The sequence below is a fragment of the Austrofundulus limnaeus genome, unplaced genomic scaffold (assembly GCF_001266775.1).
Source record: "Austrofundulus limnaeus strain Quisiro unplaced genomic scaffold, Austrofundulus_limnaeus-1.0 Scaffold13, whole genome shotgun sequence".
Lineage (NCBI taxonomy): Eukaryota > Metazoa > Chordata > Actinopteri > Cyprinodontiformes > Rivulidae > Austrofundulus > Austrofundulus limnaeus.
The window spans coordinates 2,450,968-2,463,596 of record NW_013952415.1 but is presented as its reverse complement, the minus strand read 5'-3'; the positions used below and the strand labels follow the sequence as shown (position 1 = coordinate 2,463,596).

The window sequence follows — 12,629 nt, the reverse complement described above, 5'->3', positions numbered from 1 at the left end:
TTTTTTTTATATATAAAAGTCACTGATTTGTCTCTCACTTCCCTTCAAGAATTACATGATCCCATTGAAGCAAGTCTTCAGCCCACAAGAAATGGAGGCTATTTTTGTCAACTTTGAGGTAAGCTGCCGGTCAAGCGAAGAGCTAATCTGCCTCTGTGGCATGGTTCAGTGTGCCTCACATTAGATGAACAATTGAACATGGAGAGCTGATTGAATGACGTGTGTTACGCTAATTTTCATTGCAGCAATATAAAAACACAAGATCCAGTTTATTTTTTAATACCCTTTAGAAACAACTAATGAGCAACAATGATTTTTACAAAAGTCAGAAAAAGAACGGGAATAATATGTGTTCAATAGGATTATTTTTTTATTGGTTTTGTACTCTTAAACAGCAACAGCCCAGTTTGTCATACAAACAAAATGACTAGGACAATTTAATTTGGGTTTTCAAGCAGAACCTGAAAGGTGTTTATTAGAGATTTACCAATTATTCTGACCTAACTAACCGATGCGCCGATACGTGCAGCCGATTTTTTATTTATTTATTTATTTATTTTTGGCCTATTCTTAAAACCGATACTCCTTTTCTTCCTCCATTAACAAGATAAAAATAACAAATCTTAATTTTAACCAAAAAGAAATGCTTATTAACTGAGCCTTGTCTGGTGTGGGCTGAGTGAAGTGAAGTGCTGGCAAAAAAAAAGAGGTACAGGTATTGCTATCTTGGTGAGGACTACATAGACAGCATTTACAACAGCTTTGCCTCAATCTATGTTCGTTCTTCTTACTGGGAAAAAAAAAACGTGGACATGCTAACTTCATTAAAAACACGGCGCTCCAGCGTGAAGGTCATATTTGAGGCCTGGTCACGCCCCCTTAACATGCTCAAAAACTCACCGTTTTGATAACTTTTAATCCCCCATGTCTTAACAGCCTACTGACTGAGTTTGAAGCCGATTGGTCGAAATCCCTAGGAGGAGTTCGCAAAAGTTCGACGTGAGCGAAATTGAAAATYGGCAAGTGAAACTGAACACACCGCTGTTCTCTCCCCTCATAGTCTGAGACAGAGGGCAGATACAGCTAATTAGAGTTAAAATACATTAAAAGTTGAAACCTCACACCTGTTGTTGTTGTTGTTGTTGATGTTGTTGTTGTTGTTGTTGGCACACAGTCAGGGAGGGAGCGGCAAGGCTTGCGAGATCTCAAATCTGCTGAATTGGCCAAACGCATGAACGTATCGGCCGATACAAGGAAAAAAAACGCAAATATCYGCCAAAAATATGTTCCGGCCAATGCATCGGTCGACAAAAAGTGTTTGTACATGTTCATTCAAAACGCACCTAAATCTGCACCAGTCTGTTTCATTATGTTCAGACTAAATGGATTTTGGAAATCATTGCGAGGGTTTCATGTTACTGCAGAGCCAGATTTAAAATTTTACAACCATGAAAATCAAAGAGTTTGGATCATTACACCACTACTGGGAAGCAGACRGTCACCTAAAATAATTGACGTATAATTTTTTGCAGTAACCCTGCCACGAAATGCTTTTACAAGCAAGATAATTCAACAAATGGCCGCCTGTCGTTGAACAAACAACATCAAACAATCAGGCTAAAAGGCTTCTTTGGGCGTCATCAATAGATTCTATATTCCTCCTGAACAAAGGGGAGTGTAGAGGGTTATTATGTCACTTATAGCATCTGATTAATGTTCAACATTAATCTAATTGATGTGGTGTAAAGTAGTCTTTGTGCACATCATATTTCCAGTGTAATGTCTTGTTTTCTATTATCTTTTCTCAGGATATAATCAGAGTCCACTTTGCCCTCCTGCGGGCCATCGACCTGAACATGGCCAGTGGAGGCAGCGGCCTTGGGAAGATATTCCTCGACTTTAAAGAAAGGTTCGTGTCCTGAAATCATTCCCGTGTGTTCGAACATGTCGCTCTCTTTGTGTGTTCATGACCCGCAACACTACAATCCAGTTACATCCTAAAGGTAGAAGCTTTTGTCTGCCCTTTAACCACAGAAGGGCGGCATTGAGTTGAGTATCTACAAGCCACTGATGGGATTAATGTTCAAAAATAAGTGAATTAAATATAGAAACTGTTTTTGAAGAAAAGAAAAGCTGAGAGAGCATGCAGCCAATTGTCTCATCTGACCCAAAACCATCAAAGTAAATGGATTCGCTTCTTAATGATCTTGTCAGTCATGGTTCTATGTCTCTTTTTAATTCAAAAGATCATTTTTTTACACAATGTTCTTCTTCATTCATTATTCATATCTTGTGTATTTTGGTTGTATAGATTTGAGTTTATTAAAATGAGCAGCAGAGGGGTCATCCAGTGGTAGAGTGGTTTGGGTACATTTCACAAAAGCACAAGTGCCATCAAGCAGTGAATCCCTGGTTTGACTACAGGCCAGCTGGACTTTTATTACATGTCCCTCTTCTGTTTTTTCTTTCTTCTCTTTCTTTTCCACTACTCTCAAAAAACAAAACAACAAAAAAAGGCTTTAAGTATGCACCAAAAAACACTAATCACATGCTGTATCTTTTCTGGGCAGTACATTGGAAAACAAGTGTTTTCATGCRAAAATGCAGTGTGAATGTTTAATGCTKAAAGTTGCTGAAGTCAAACTGAAAATGTTTAAWAGCAAAACTGGTAATGTGAGCTGAATTTAAACAGCTGATTTTTGTTGAAAGTAGGAAAACCAAAGTTAAAAAAATCGCATAAATGTGTCCAAAACAGCTAAGTAGCTAAAATTAGCAGAAGATAGTAAATATTTGCAAAATAGTTGCTTGAAAAACCAAAAAAAAAAAAATGTTTAAATTACCAGTGAGAAGTTGCAAGAAGATTTACAAGAATTTACAAACAAAATGTATTAAATTAAAAGAATGAAGCTGAAGTGTGGACAAAAGAATGCAAAACAAGCAGAAAATTTTATTAAAAATTATTTTTTGACCTGGAAATTAATAGGGGTCATCATTGAAAGGGCACGTTTGCGGAGTTAAGCGGTTAGAAGCTGAAAATAATATAAAAAGATTTATTTAGCTGAAAAAAGGGCTAAAAATTAGCTGAACATGGCTGAAAAGTAGCTTAAAAAGCTGTWATTAGCAGAATGAAAGTTGAGCTTGTTCACTGAATTAAGCTGAAAAAAGCTGAAATAACTACTAAAGTATGAAATTAAGAGGAAAAAACAAAACAGCTGAATGAAGCTGAAAGGAGGACATAACAGTAACAAGTTGGGGGGAGCAAAACGAAGTTGAAATGAGTTAAAAAATAATTGAAAATGCTGAAAACAGCTAAAATGATCAAGAGAGAAATTGAAATTAGCACAAATAAGTTAAAAAGCTGACAGTACAGTAAAGATCTATAAACCTTTTAAATTGTTTTAAGGATGTTGCAGACAGCTGTGTTCATTTTCAATCAGAAAACAAATGCCAGTAAAAGCTAAATATCTCACAAAGTATAGATTGCTGAAACACCAAAAGGCATAACTGGAATGTCATGAAAGAGCTGATACATAAATTGTTGAAATAACACAAAATTTGCAGAAAGAAAAATGGATCATCTCAATAGCGTGAACCCAAATATCCACATTAGACACTCAATGTTTCATTTCTTAAAATGTCATGCAGTGGGATTTTTCACCAGAGTGCAGACAGGAAAGCACAGCGAAGGTGTTGAGGGGGAAAGACTTTGGGGATAAATAGGGATTTCTCTTTGATCACCATCGTGCACAGCTGCAGAGCAACGTGTGGATAATTTGCACCCTCGACGGGAGCAGTGATTTGCCTCCCTGCTGCGCCGAGAGCGACTGCCTCATAGGTAATGGTAATGATGGTGATGATAGGTTCTGGCTCGGGTCATGATTCCGTACTCAGCCTCAGAAACAGGCAGCCTCCTCAAATAATGCAGCCATTACTGCACAAGTGAGTCACTCACCTCTCTGCATGTGTGCGTAAGTCCCTGTTCTCGCATATCTAAGTAGATATTATTGTTCTTTAGAGCAGAGATTCTTAACCCATGGGCCTTGGCCCGATTGTGGGCTGCAAGCACCACCTTGAGGGCCTCAAAAGAACAACAGTTTTTAACTTTGGGCCACAGAGGGCCGTGGGACCGCATTGATTTTGAATAAGGTGCAATACACTTTCTCACCACTAGTAGCGGTAGTGCACCACTCAGATGTTTAACATCTTTTTTAATACGTAGAAGAAGAAACTTAGAAACCTGCCGAGAATGGAAAACTATTTTAAATGAAAAGTAGAAGCAAAAATGAAGGCAACCCATCAAAAAATGCTAAAGGTTGTCACTAATATGAAGTGCAGCTTCTGGTTTTACCATGCAATATTCTAAAAGTTCAAAACATTATCACATACAGTTGCAGATACAGCTATATTTTAATTTGCACTTTATCAAAAATAGTTTTTGTAGTTTATTTTTAAACATTTTGAATGTATTTAAAAAAACTTTAAACTTGTCTAAAAGCTGTTGTTACTGTAATTGTTTGTCACTACTATGAAGAGCAGCTTCTGGTTCTACCATGCAAAAGTTTAAAAAGGCTTGATTTCTATTTATACTTTATCAAATGTAGTTTTACAGTTTTTTATTTGAAAGATTAAACATTTTGAATGTATTTATTTTATGAACACAATTTTTTTATTGAATTGTCTATTTTTGTTATTGTTTGTTTAAAAGTATATATTTTTTGTGTTGATAAGCCTGAGTGGTCTGTTGACTGACCTTTGTATTTGTTCAAATAATTGTTATGGGCAGGTTACAATATTAAAAAAAAGTTTGTCATAGTCATGTCTTGTGACAGATTTACTTTTAAACTGTGTGTATTTAATTTTGTTATAATGCAAATACAATACAAATTAAACCTAGATTTAGAATAATTATCATTTTGATCCATACATTGGTAATGTCTGACTGGGCCTCGTGTCACTTTATGTTAACAAATTGGGCCCCAATATTAAAAAGGTTAAGAACCCCTGCTTTAGAGCATGTAGCAGTTTTTGTTTTCCTCTCGACGTTTCCAACTTTAAACCATTGCAGTATTTTTTAAAACTAAAGCCAGTCCAGTCTCACCTGCAGCCTTGCAGAAACAGAGTAAGAGATTAAAAACAGCTTAACATTTACCCTCCTTTCATAAACAAATTTTCCAATGTCACTCCGCCCATTGTTGCCGTTTACCTTTCCGTGACATTCTCCAAAATGTGACGCCGGGTTATTTTAAGTAAAGGACTCATTTGATTTGCGGGTGATTGACATGTATACCTTCCTCATTTCAAGCCTCCTCGCAGTCCTGCGTCTCTGCGGTGAAAAACAACCGCAACCAGGGGATTTGGACCCGTGCAGCCCAGCTTTTCTCAGGCATCTCAGCAGTTTTCCTCGGGACTCGGCTCGGCGTAATTAATTTGGTTATCTGTGCTTGTAAGTCGCTGTGACCTTTGCAACAATGTGCTTGTATTTATTTTTTCTTCTTTCTTCTCCCTTCTCATTTGAAGCAAAAGATGAAAAGCCCTTTTTATGTGTTTGTCATTGAACTGGAAGCCATGCTGAAAATGTCACTGTTTTATCTTCCCCAGTTCTTAAACAGCCAGGCCCGGGCTGAATGGGGGAAAAAAAGTGCACTCAAAGGAAGCCCTATAAACCAAATGGGCATCTAAATGCCCTCTTGTTGATATACTCATTTGCAACATTCTCCAACTCATTTCYGGAGTAATTTGGCTCCCAGATATCCAGGCGGCGCCTAATCATAGTCACACTACGAGCCTCTTTAGAGAGGGTCTTTGCTCTGTGTTCTCCTTCATTTGCTGTTTGCTGGTCTTGTTGAGTGGAGGTGAGGGGGTCCCAGTGCCATGTGTCACAGAATATTAACCGGCTCCACAGCCTGTCACTTCTGCTTTACTCGGAGATCTCCTCAGCCGTCTGACTCAGCTTGCTGCACTCCACGAGGGCGAGGATGAATGCCCAGGGCGCCGTTACCCAAAATTGTGTTTTTTTGTGAAATAACATGCACAGCGGCATCCTCATTATGGAAGAGGCCAGCACAGCAGGGTAATATCACCAGCAAAGAAAAGAATAGAAGTTTTAAGTGCTTCACCAAAACCCCAAAGGGAAATTCATCTCAAACATTTGTCTTGTTTCGAAGTTGCTGCTTTGCTTGTTCTGTTACTCGTCAGCCATGCAGGCGAAATTTGCCAGCTGGACAGACGTAGAATGTCTAACAACACTCGTTAACGTTTGCCAATTTACTTTCCAAGCAAGTTTTGTCTTTGTTGCTTCCCTGAATATATAATCCCCACCCTTAATCATCTTCAAGTATTTTGTATATATTTGGCCATAAAGTCTGGCTGCGTTCGGTTTATTCAAGAAGACAATAAACATTGGCTCAGATATGCGACGGAAAGCGAAAACAAAGCATTGTTTTGAGCCGAGGAACTTGGAGATGAATCTAAATGTCCTTCCAACTTTCTGGACAATCGCTCTACCTTCTGAGCTCCAGCTGCCTTTATATTTTAAAGAGGACATATCTTACAAAATTCACTTTTTTTGCCGTTAAATACATTTTGTTGTGGACCTGTTGACATTTTGGCCCTGCATAGATATTTTTATATTCTGTTTGGATCATATTTTTCAGCATTTATTCTCTCTCTACTCTGAATTATTACATCAAATTATCTGCGACGGAGTGGACCGGTCTGGAAGCCGGAGGGAGGCGGGGCTTGAAGCGCCTTGAAGGAACAGTAAGAAAATCAGCTACTTTGTGACACACCTCAGAAAAGGGGTGAAAGTGGGGCTGGTGAAGTTAAAATAAGGAGGAATTCAGACCAAAGCACTTTATAAAGACCTTAACTGAATGATTTAAATGTGGGAAATGATTTAAAAGCATCAAATGCCTTAAAGTACTTTAAAGATTGTAGAACAAGTCRGATAAGGATTTCTTTCCAAGCGGGATTGAAGATGACAGGCAGTTAGGTTAGTTCTTCGTCAAATAAACAAGYCTGTCTGCATCATGCAGCAGTGATTGCTGACAGGACGGGGAAAATAAACGTATGAAACCCTTTTCCTGTCCATCATCACCACTTTTGTTGCTCTGCCTGTTTAACAAAAAGAGGACAAAGCTTCAGTTTAAAGGCTGTTATAAAAGTATTCTTCTCACTTTTTATTCTTTCTAAATACTGTGTAATTTTCCATAAATGCAGAGATTAAACTCAAGCTATTTGGTGCTGAGAGAGAGAAGCATACAAAGGGTTTGTTGGAGCTTGTAAACAGCTGCCTGCAGCTGCGAAAACAATAAATGGGTCAAATGTGCTGGAAAACTGAAACTGTGACAACAGGCTTCTTATGAACGGAGCCAGATGAGCACATGAATTAGACCTAATTGGTTTAATTCACTTGGTTCCTACCATTGCTGTGGACGGACAAATTGAATCACTGCGTGCAAATCAGTCCCACGAGAGATTTTCTTCACACATTTACACTTTAAAAACAGTGTTAAATAAAAATTAAGGATTTTTTTCAAAATTTTGGATAGTTTTTTTATTTTTATGATTAGCCATGTTTCCATCTAATTGTATTACGAATTTTGAACYTTTAAAATGTTGCAAAAATTAATATGAATTAGGCGTGTTTCCACCTACTTTGGCAGCATGACTGCTCAGTGGTTAGCACTGATGCCTCACAGCAAGAAGGGTTTCATCCCCGGTTTGGACCCGAGGTCTTTCTGGAGTTTGCATGTTCTCCTCATGCTTTTGTTAGTTTTCTCCGGGTGCTCCTGTTTCCCCCACACCCCAAAAGTATGTACAATGGGTTKCCTTCAGGCCCAGGCATCTTTTGAATAAGAGATCTGTAATCTCATTGGGATTTGTCTGGATAAATAACAGTAAATAAATGAATAAATACTTTGGAGTGAATCAACCAGGCTAAATAAGCATAATTTCATCAGACGTTGACGTTACCCATGGTTGTAATAAACAGGAAGTAGAGATTGCAAACTAGCAGGACCACACATTTTGGGCCAACAGAGAGAAGTGTTTCCATCTCCCTTTTTACACATCAACTCTTTTTCAGAAAAATCCAAAAGCCACCTCAAGCGAGCTAAAACTTTTCTTGCAAAATTGAGGATGTTTTTTTTTTCTAACTTTGCCCTTCTCTAATGTGATGCTTAAAAATCTTTGATGGAAACATGGCCATTGATGCTTTGATTTAACTTGGATTTTCCAAGAAATAAACATTAGAAAGCATTCYGAGATATACCTGCCAAATGAGCCAAAAGGTCCAGGAAAGAAACCCAACCATCCCTCTCCCTACCACTGCTCTCCAGCTCCTCCTCTCCAGGAGGCATCAGGTTGTTGAACTACCTTAACTAATTTTGGAGTTTTTCACTGTTTCAAAAGCTGAACCTGGTCACCCAACATAAGTCAGTTTGATTCACTTGTAGCCATGATTTTGTTCTTTCAATCATCATCCAAACAAGTGAGGGTTAAAATGGAAATGGGCCAGTAAATCATGGGAGACTCATACAGTATATACTTATCTGTATCACTGGAGGCAGAGACTCATCCCCAGTTCAGAGGGAGCATTCGACCTTTATTCAGTTGAAAACCATGGCCTCAGACTTAAATCTGATTCTTACCACCACTGTTTTATACTTGGCTATGAACCAATCAGTATGCGGAAAAAGCCAACAGAACTACACTGTCTGCAAAAAGCAGACACAAGACCCGTAGATTTTCTTCTTTGTTCTTCTCTTGACTGTCCYGTCTCTATAACTTCTGTCCATGAACACCTGGAACCGGTTTTGAAGCAAGAGTAGCCCTGGTAGCTTCAGTGCTGAAGCTTCAGAAACCATGTTTGCTTTAGTTGTACCAAGACTAGAAMGGTTTTCAACGAGTGAATGAATAACTGCCACCTTTTTAATATATTMTGATCTTGTTTAGGTTTATTTTATGAATTCTTAATGTTGCAATGTTTTTTTTTAAACTGTATTTTAAACTTTTTTTTAATTTTCATGTTGTGAAAATTCCATCTAGAGACTGGCATTGTAAATTAGCCTTGGCTATAAATCTTTTAGTGTATGGTACTGTTAATATTTGACATACCTCTCTATGCAAATAATRAATGAAATTAAATGAAACTGTGGATGTTACGTTTGTAAGACTTTTCCACATCTGCAATAGACATGTGGACTGGACAATCAAACTCTATTKAACCYCTCCAAAACTTTTCAAAAGTAAAGATCTGCCCCATAGTCCTGTGTTCTGGATCAGTCCTGTCATCCAGGTGGGGTAAAGTGTACTTTCAAATTAAAAACAAGTGGTAAAACTAAAACTATTGCAGGAAGAAAAACTATGTAACATAGGCTCTACAGTTTACTGATTTATACAAGTGCCTATTACTCATAGTGTTGCGTGAAGTACTTCACCATATGCTTAGAATCCATTTRCATAACTTAAATCATTAAACACTATGATATAAAAAATGTATTTTTTTATGTTGGAGCATATGTCAGGTCATATATGGTATAATTAATRAAAAGCATTACTTGTCATTTGAACAAATGTTGCACGTCTATCTCACCAGTTTTTAAGCTTCTCTTACAGTTCCCTCTTTCATTTGAGAATCTGTTCTTTGACATTCCCATCTTGAAACGGCTTCGTTACAGAAACCTTCATGTCTCATTATGTCCTGGCTTGCGTCTTTGGTACGTGCCGCCGAATCGTCGTGACACTGCACGGTCCATCTGCTGTCTTATAATTGATCAAGACCCCCATTAATCTCAATCTCTGTCCTCCCCGAGGAGCGGGGGCTGAGAGAGTTGTCTCCTCGAGGGTGGATCAGGTCTTAATCAGGGCCTTGTTAGGCCATGGCTTAAGCAATGCTGGAGCCTCCCTGCAGGGGGGTGTGGGGGTTATTCTGACYCCTGCTAGTAAAGCTCTAGTCATTAAACTGTAGATTGACTGACTCTGGATAGTTGTGAGTTTGGATAGACTGTAGAGAAGTTTATTTTTTTTTCTTCAGCCATTAACACACAGGAACAACAACTGATAGGAAATTAGACTTGTTTTGCCAAGACTTGAAGGAGATATATCCTGCAAAATCCACTTTTTTAGCTGTAAAATACATTTTGTTGAGCAATTGGAGTCTCTAGGAGTGCCAGTTGAATTTAATTTCTCCTGGTTCTATGTAGATATCTTTATAGTCAYATTTTTCAACTCATTTTCTATGATGTTTTCTGAATTATTACGTCACCGTTTTTATGATGGAACTTCTAAATAAGGTCTGGACTTGCCAACTATAACTTGGTTGTCTTCATTCTCCAACGGCTCCAACATGTAAGGCTGGATGGACAAGCCTTCTGTTGTTGACGTCTTTTAATTCATTTGTAAACTAAACTTTTCTGCGCAGCTATATAGTCGTAAACCTCTCTATCAAGGTGCAACAGCTGGAGGGGGACGGGTTGAGAAGCTCCTCCTTTAGATTATGTATTTTCCAGACACATAGTTACATAGCTACAGTATACTACAATCAAGTGACTGTTACCTTCAGTTGTTCTGAAAATGCTGTATCAAAAATAAGTTTGACTTTGCATCAGTTTATCTAAACGCCTTGAAATCATCTTCTGTCCCTTTAAGAATCTCCTACTGTTTCTGACMCTCCCACATMTGCACKTTTTCAMGCAATAGACGTGTGGACTAGACGGTCAAACTCTAATGAACCCCTCCAAAACTTTTCAAAAGTAAAGATCTGCCCCGTAGTCCTGTGTTGCTTTAGGGGAGGGGTGCTCTGTGGGAGGAAGGAGACTGAGCTTCAGGGAGGAGCTAAGTACAAATAGGCGGAGCTTTGTCCCAGCAGGCGTTTAGGCAGCTGCACGTGGCTACCACAGGAATGAGTCAAAGCAACACTGGGTACGTTTTTGATGAGAAAATGGCACAAAGTAACAAAAGTATTTTTGCATAATACCCCCCATTTAAAGAGACAGACTCAAAATGAGTTGATCTGAGACACGCCTCAGGAAAGGGGCGGGGCTTGTGGAGTTACAGTAAGGAGGAATTTAGACCAAAGCATTGCAGTTCTACTTTATATAGACCCCAACTTAAGGATTTAAATGTTAAAAAGAAGGATTTTAAAAGCAGGATATGTTTACTTTAACCAAAATGTCTGTAACTCCATTATTTCTTGACACAAAATTATCTCTGTTTAAAACTCAACATACAGTGAAAGGTGGCAAATGATGTGCAGTCCTTTTATGATCGTTTGGTCTTTGATTGTTATTAAAATTCAGCCTAAAACATAAAGACCTTATATATTGTATTAATAGAAAACCCAGCGCCAGCTCTGCTGTAGTGGGGTGGGGGTCTGGGGTGTAATGGTAGGTGTGCTGATCTCCTGCTTTAAGTTAGTTAGTGAGAGAGAGGAATATTCTGTCCTCCACGTGAGATGACTTTGAACTCTGTCCCAGCTGAAGCCACAGATCTGTGTCAGTGTCCCATTGTAACGTGGAATGAACACAGCTTCCATGCAAGAAATCTGCTCAGCAACTGTCTGTCGTTAGTGCTGAGATTACAGTTTGTTGGCAAAAACACGTGGCCCTAACAAACGTGGCCTCATGATTCACGTTCACACATTCATTTATCTGCCCTCCTCCCCCCGTGGTGCCAAATGTCTCCTAATCTGACCTCTCTAACGGTGGTATTAATCCTAAAATTAATGTGCAGCACATCACCCAAAGCCTCGCAGTCACTCAGAAGTTCACAGCTAATTGAGAGCTCTGACGATTATCTCTGTTTTTACAACAATGTTGAATCTGGAACAATTCAGAGTTTTGGAAGAACCTTATGAGTTTTAGATAAAACCCACTGAGCTTCGTCATCGTGTCATAAACCTCAGATAATCTAAAATCCCTGCTGTGTTTATTCAAAAGACCAAACTGATGTTAGATTTCTGCATTTTCTTATTAATTTGCAGTTGTTGAGTCACAGTGAATGAATTAAACACTTTGACTGTCGCCGTCTGCTCCTCTTTAAATAAACACGCATCATGAGTTCTGTGTACGTTTCCTGTGATCCGATCTAAATTTGACTCTTTTTTTTTCCCCCATTTAGTTACTAAAGAATGATGAGCTGTGAGAGCGTTTGGATTAATGTTTGGGTTTTGTTGTGTCCCCCGTTCCTTCAGGTTGTTGATCTACGGTCAGTACTGCAGCCACATGGAGAATGCCCAGAAAACACTGGAGGAGCTGTTATTAACACGAGAGGATATAAAGATTAAAGTGGAGGTGAGATCTGTTGAAGAGCAGACCTGCACAAATGATTTCATCACCTCATTTTTAATTGTTCAGCTTTTTTTATAATGGAAATGAGAAAGTTCTTTGGCTGCTTATGGGTTAATCAGAACAAAGGTGGTACAAAGTGTAATCTGCTTTTGGGTCATTTGAAGCCTTTCAAGACAAAATACAAAACACATTTCAACATATTTAATTTTTTGTATATATTTTACTAATTACCATCATTTTAATGAGATCTTAGACAAATATCACAGAAGTTTCAAAGCTGCAGCACATTAGAATTCCATGTGTAGGTAAAAATACTTGTAGCTATATCAACATTATGTC

General features: G+C 38.4%; 1 protein-coding gene across 11 annotated transcripts in view; it reads left to right on the top strand.

The window, feature by feature from the left end:
* vav2 (vav 2 guanine nucleotide exchange factor) overlaps positions 1 to 12,629 on the top strand; it is a 222,684-nt gene that overhangs the window by 176,018 nt on the left and 34,037 nt on the right. For all 11 annotated transcript variants that reach the window (XM_014002468.1, XM_014002467.1, XM_014002464.1 and 8 more), the window contains 3 exons: positions 50 to 118; positions 1,809 to 1,909; positions 12,194 to 12,293. In XM_014002468.1, coding sequence (XP_013857922.1) covers positions 50 to 118; positions 1,809 to 1,909; positions 12,194 to 12,293 — 270 coding nt within the window. The remainder of the gene's footprint in view (positions 1 to 49; positions 119 to 1,808; positions 1,910 to 12,193; positions 12,294 to 12,629) is intronic.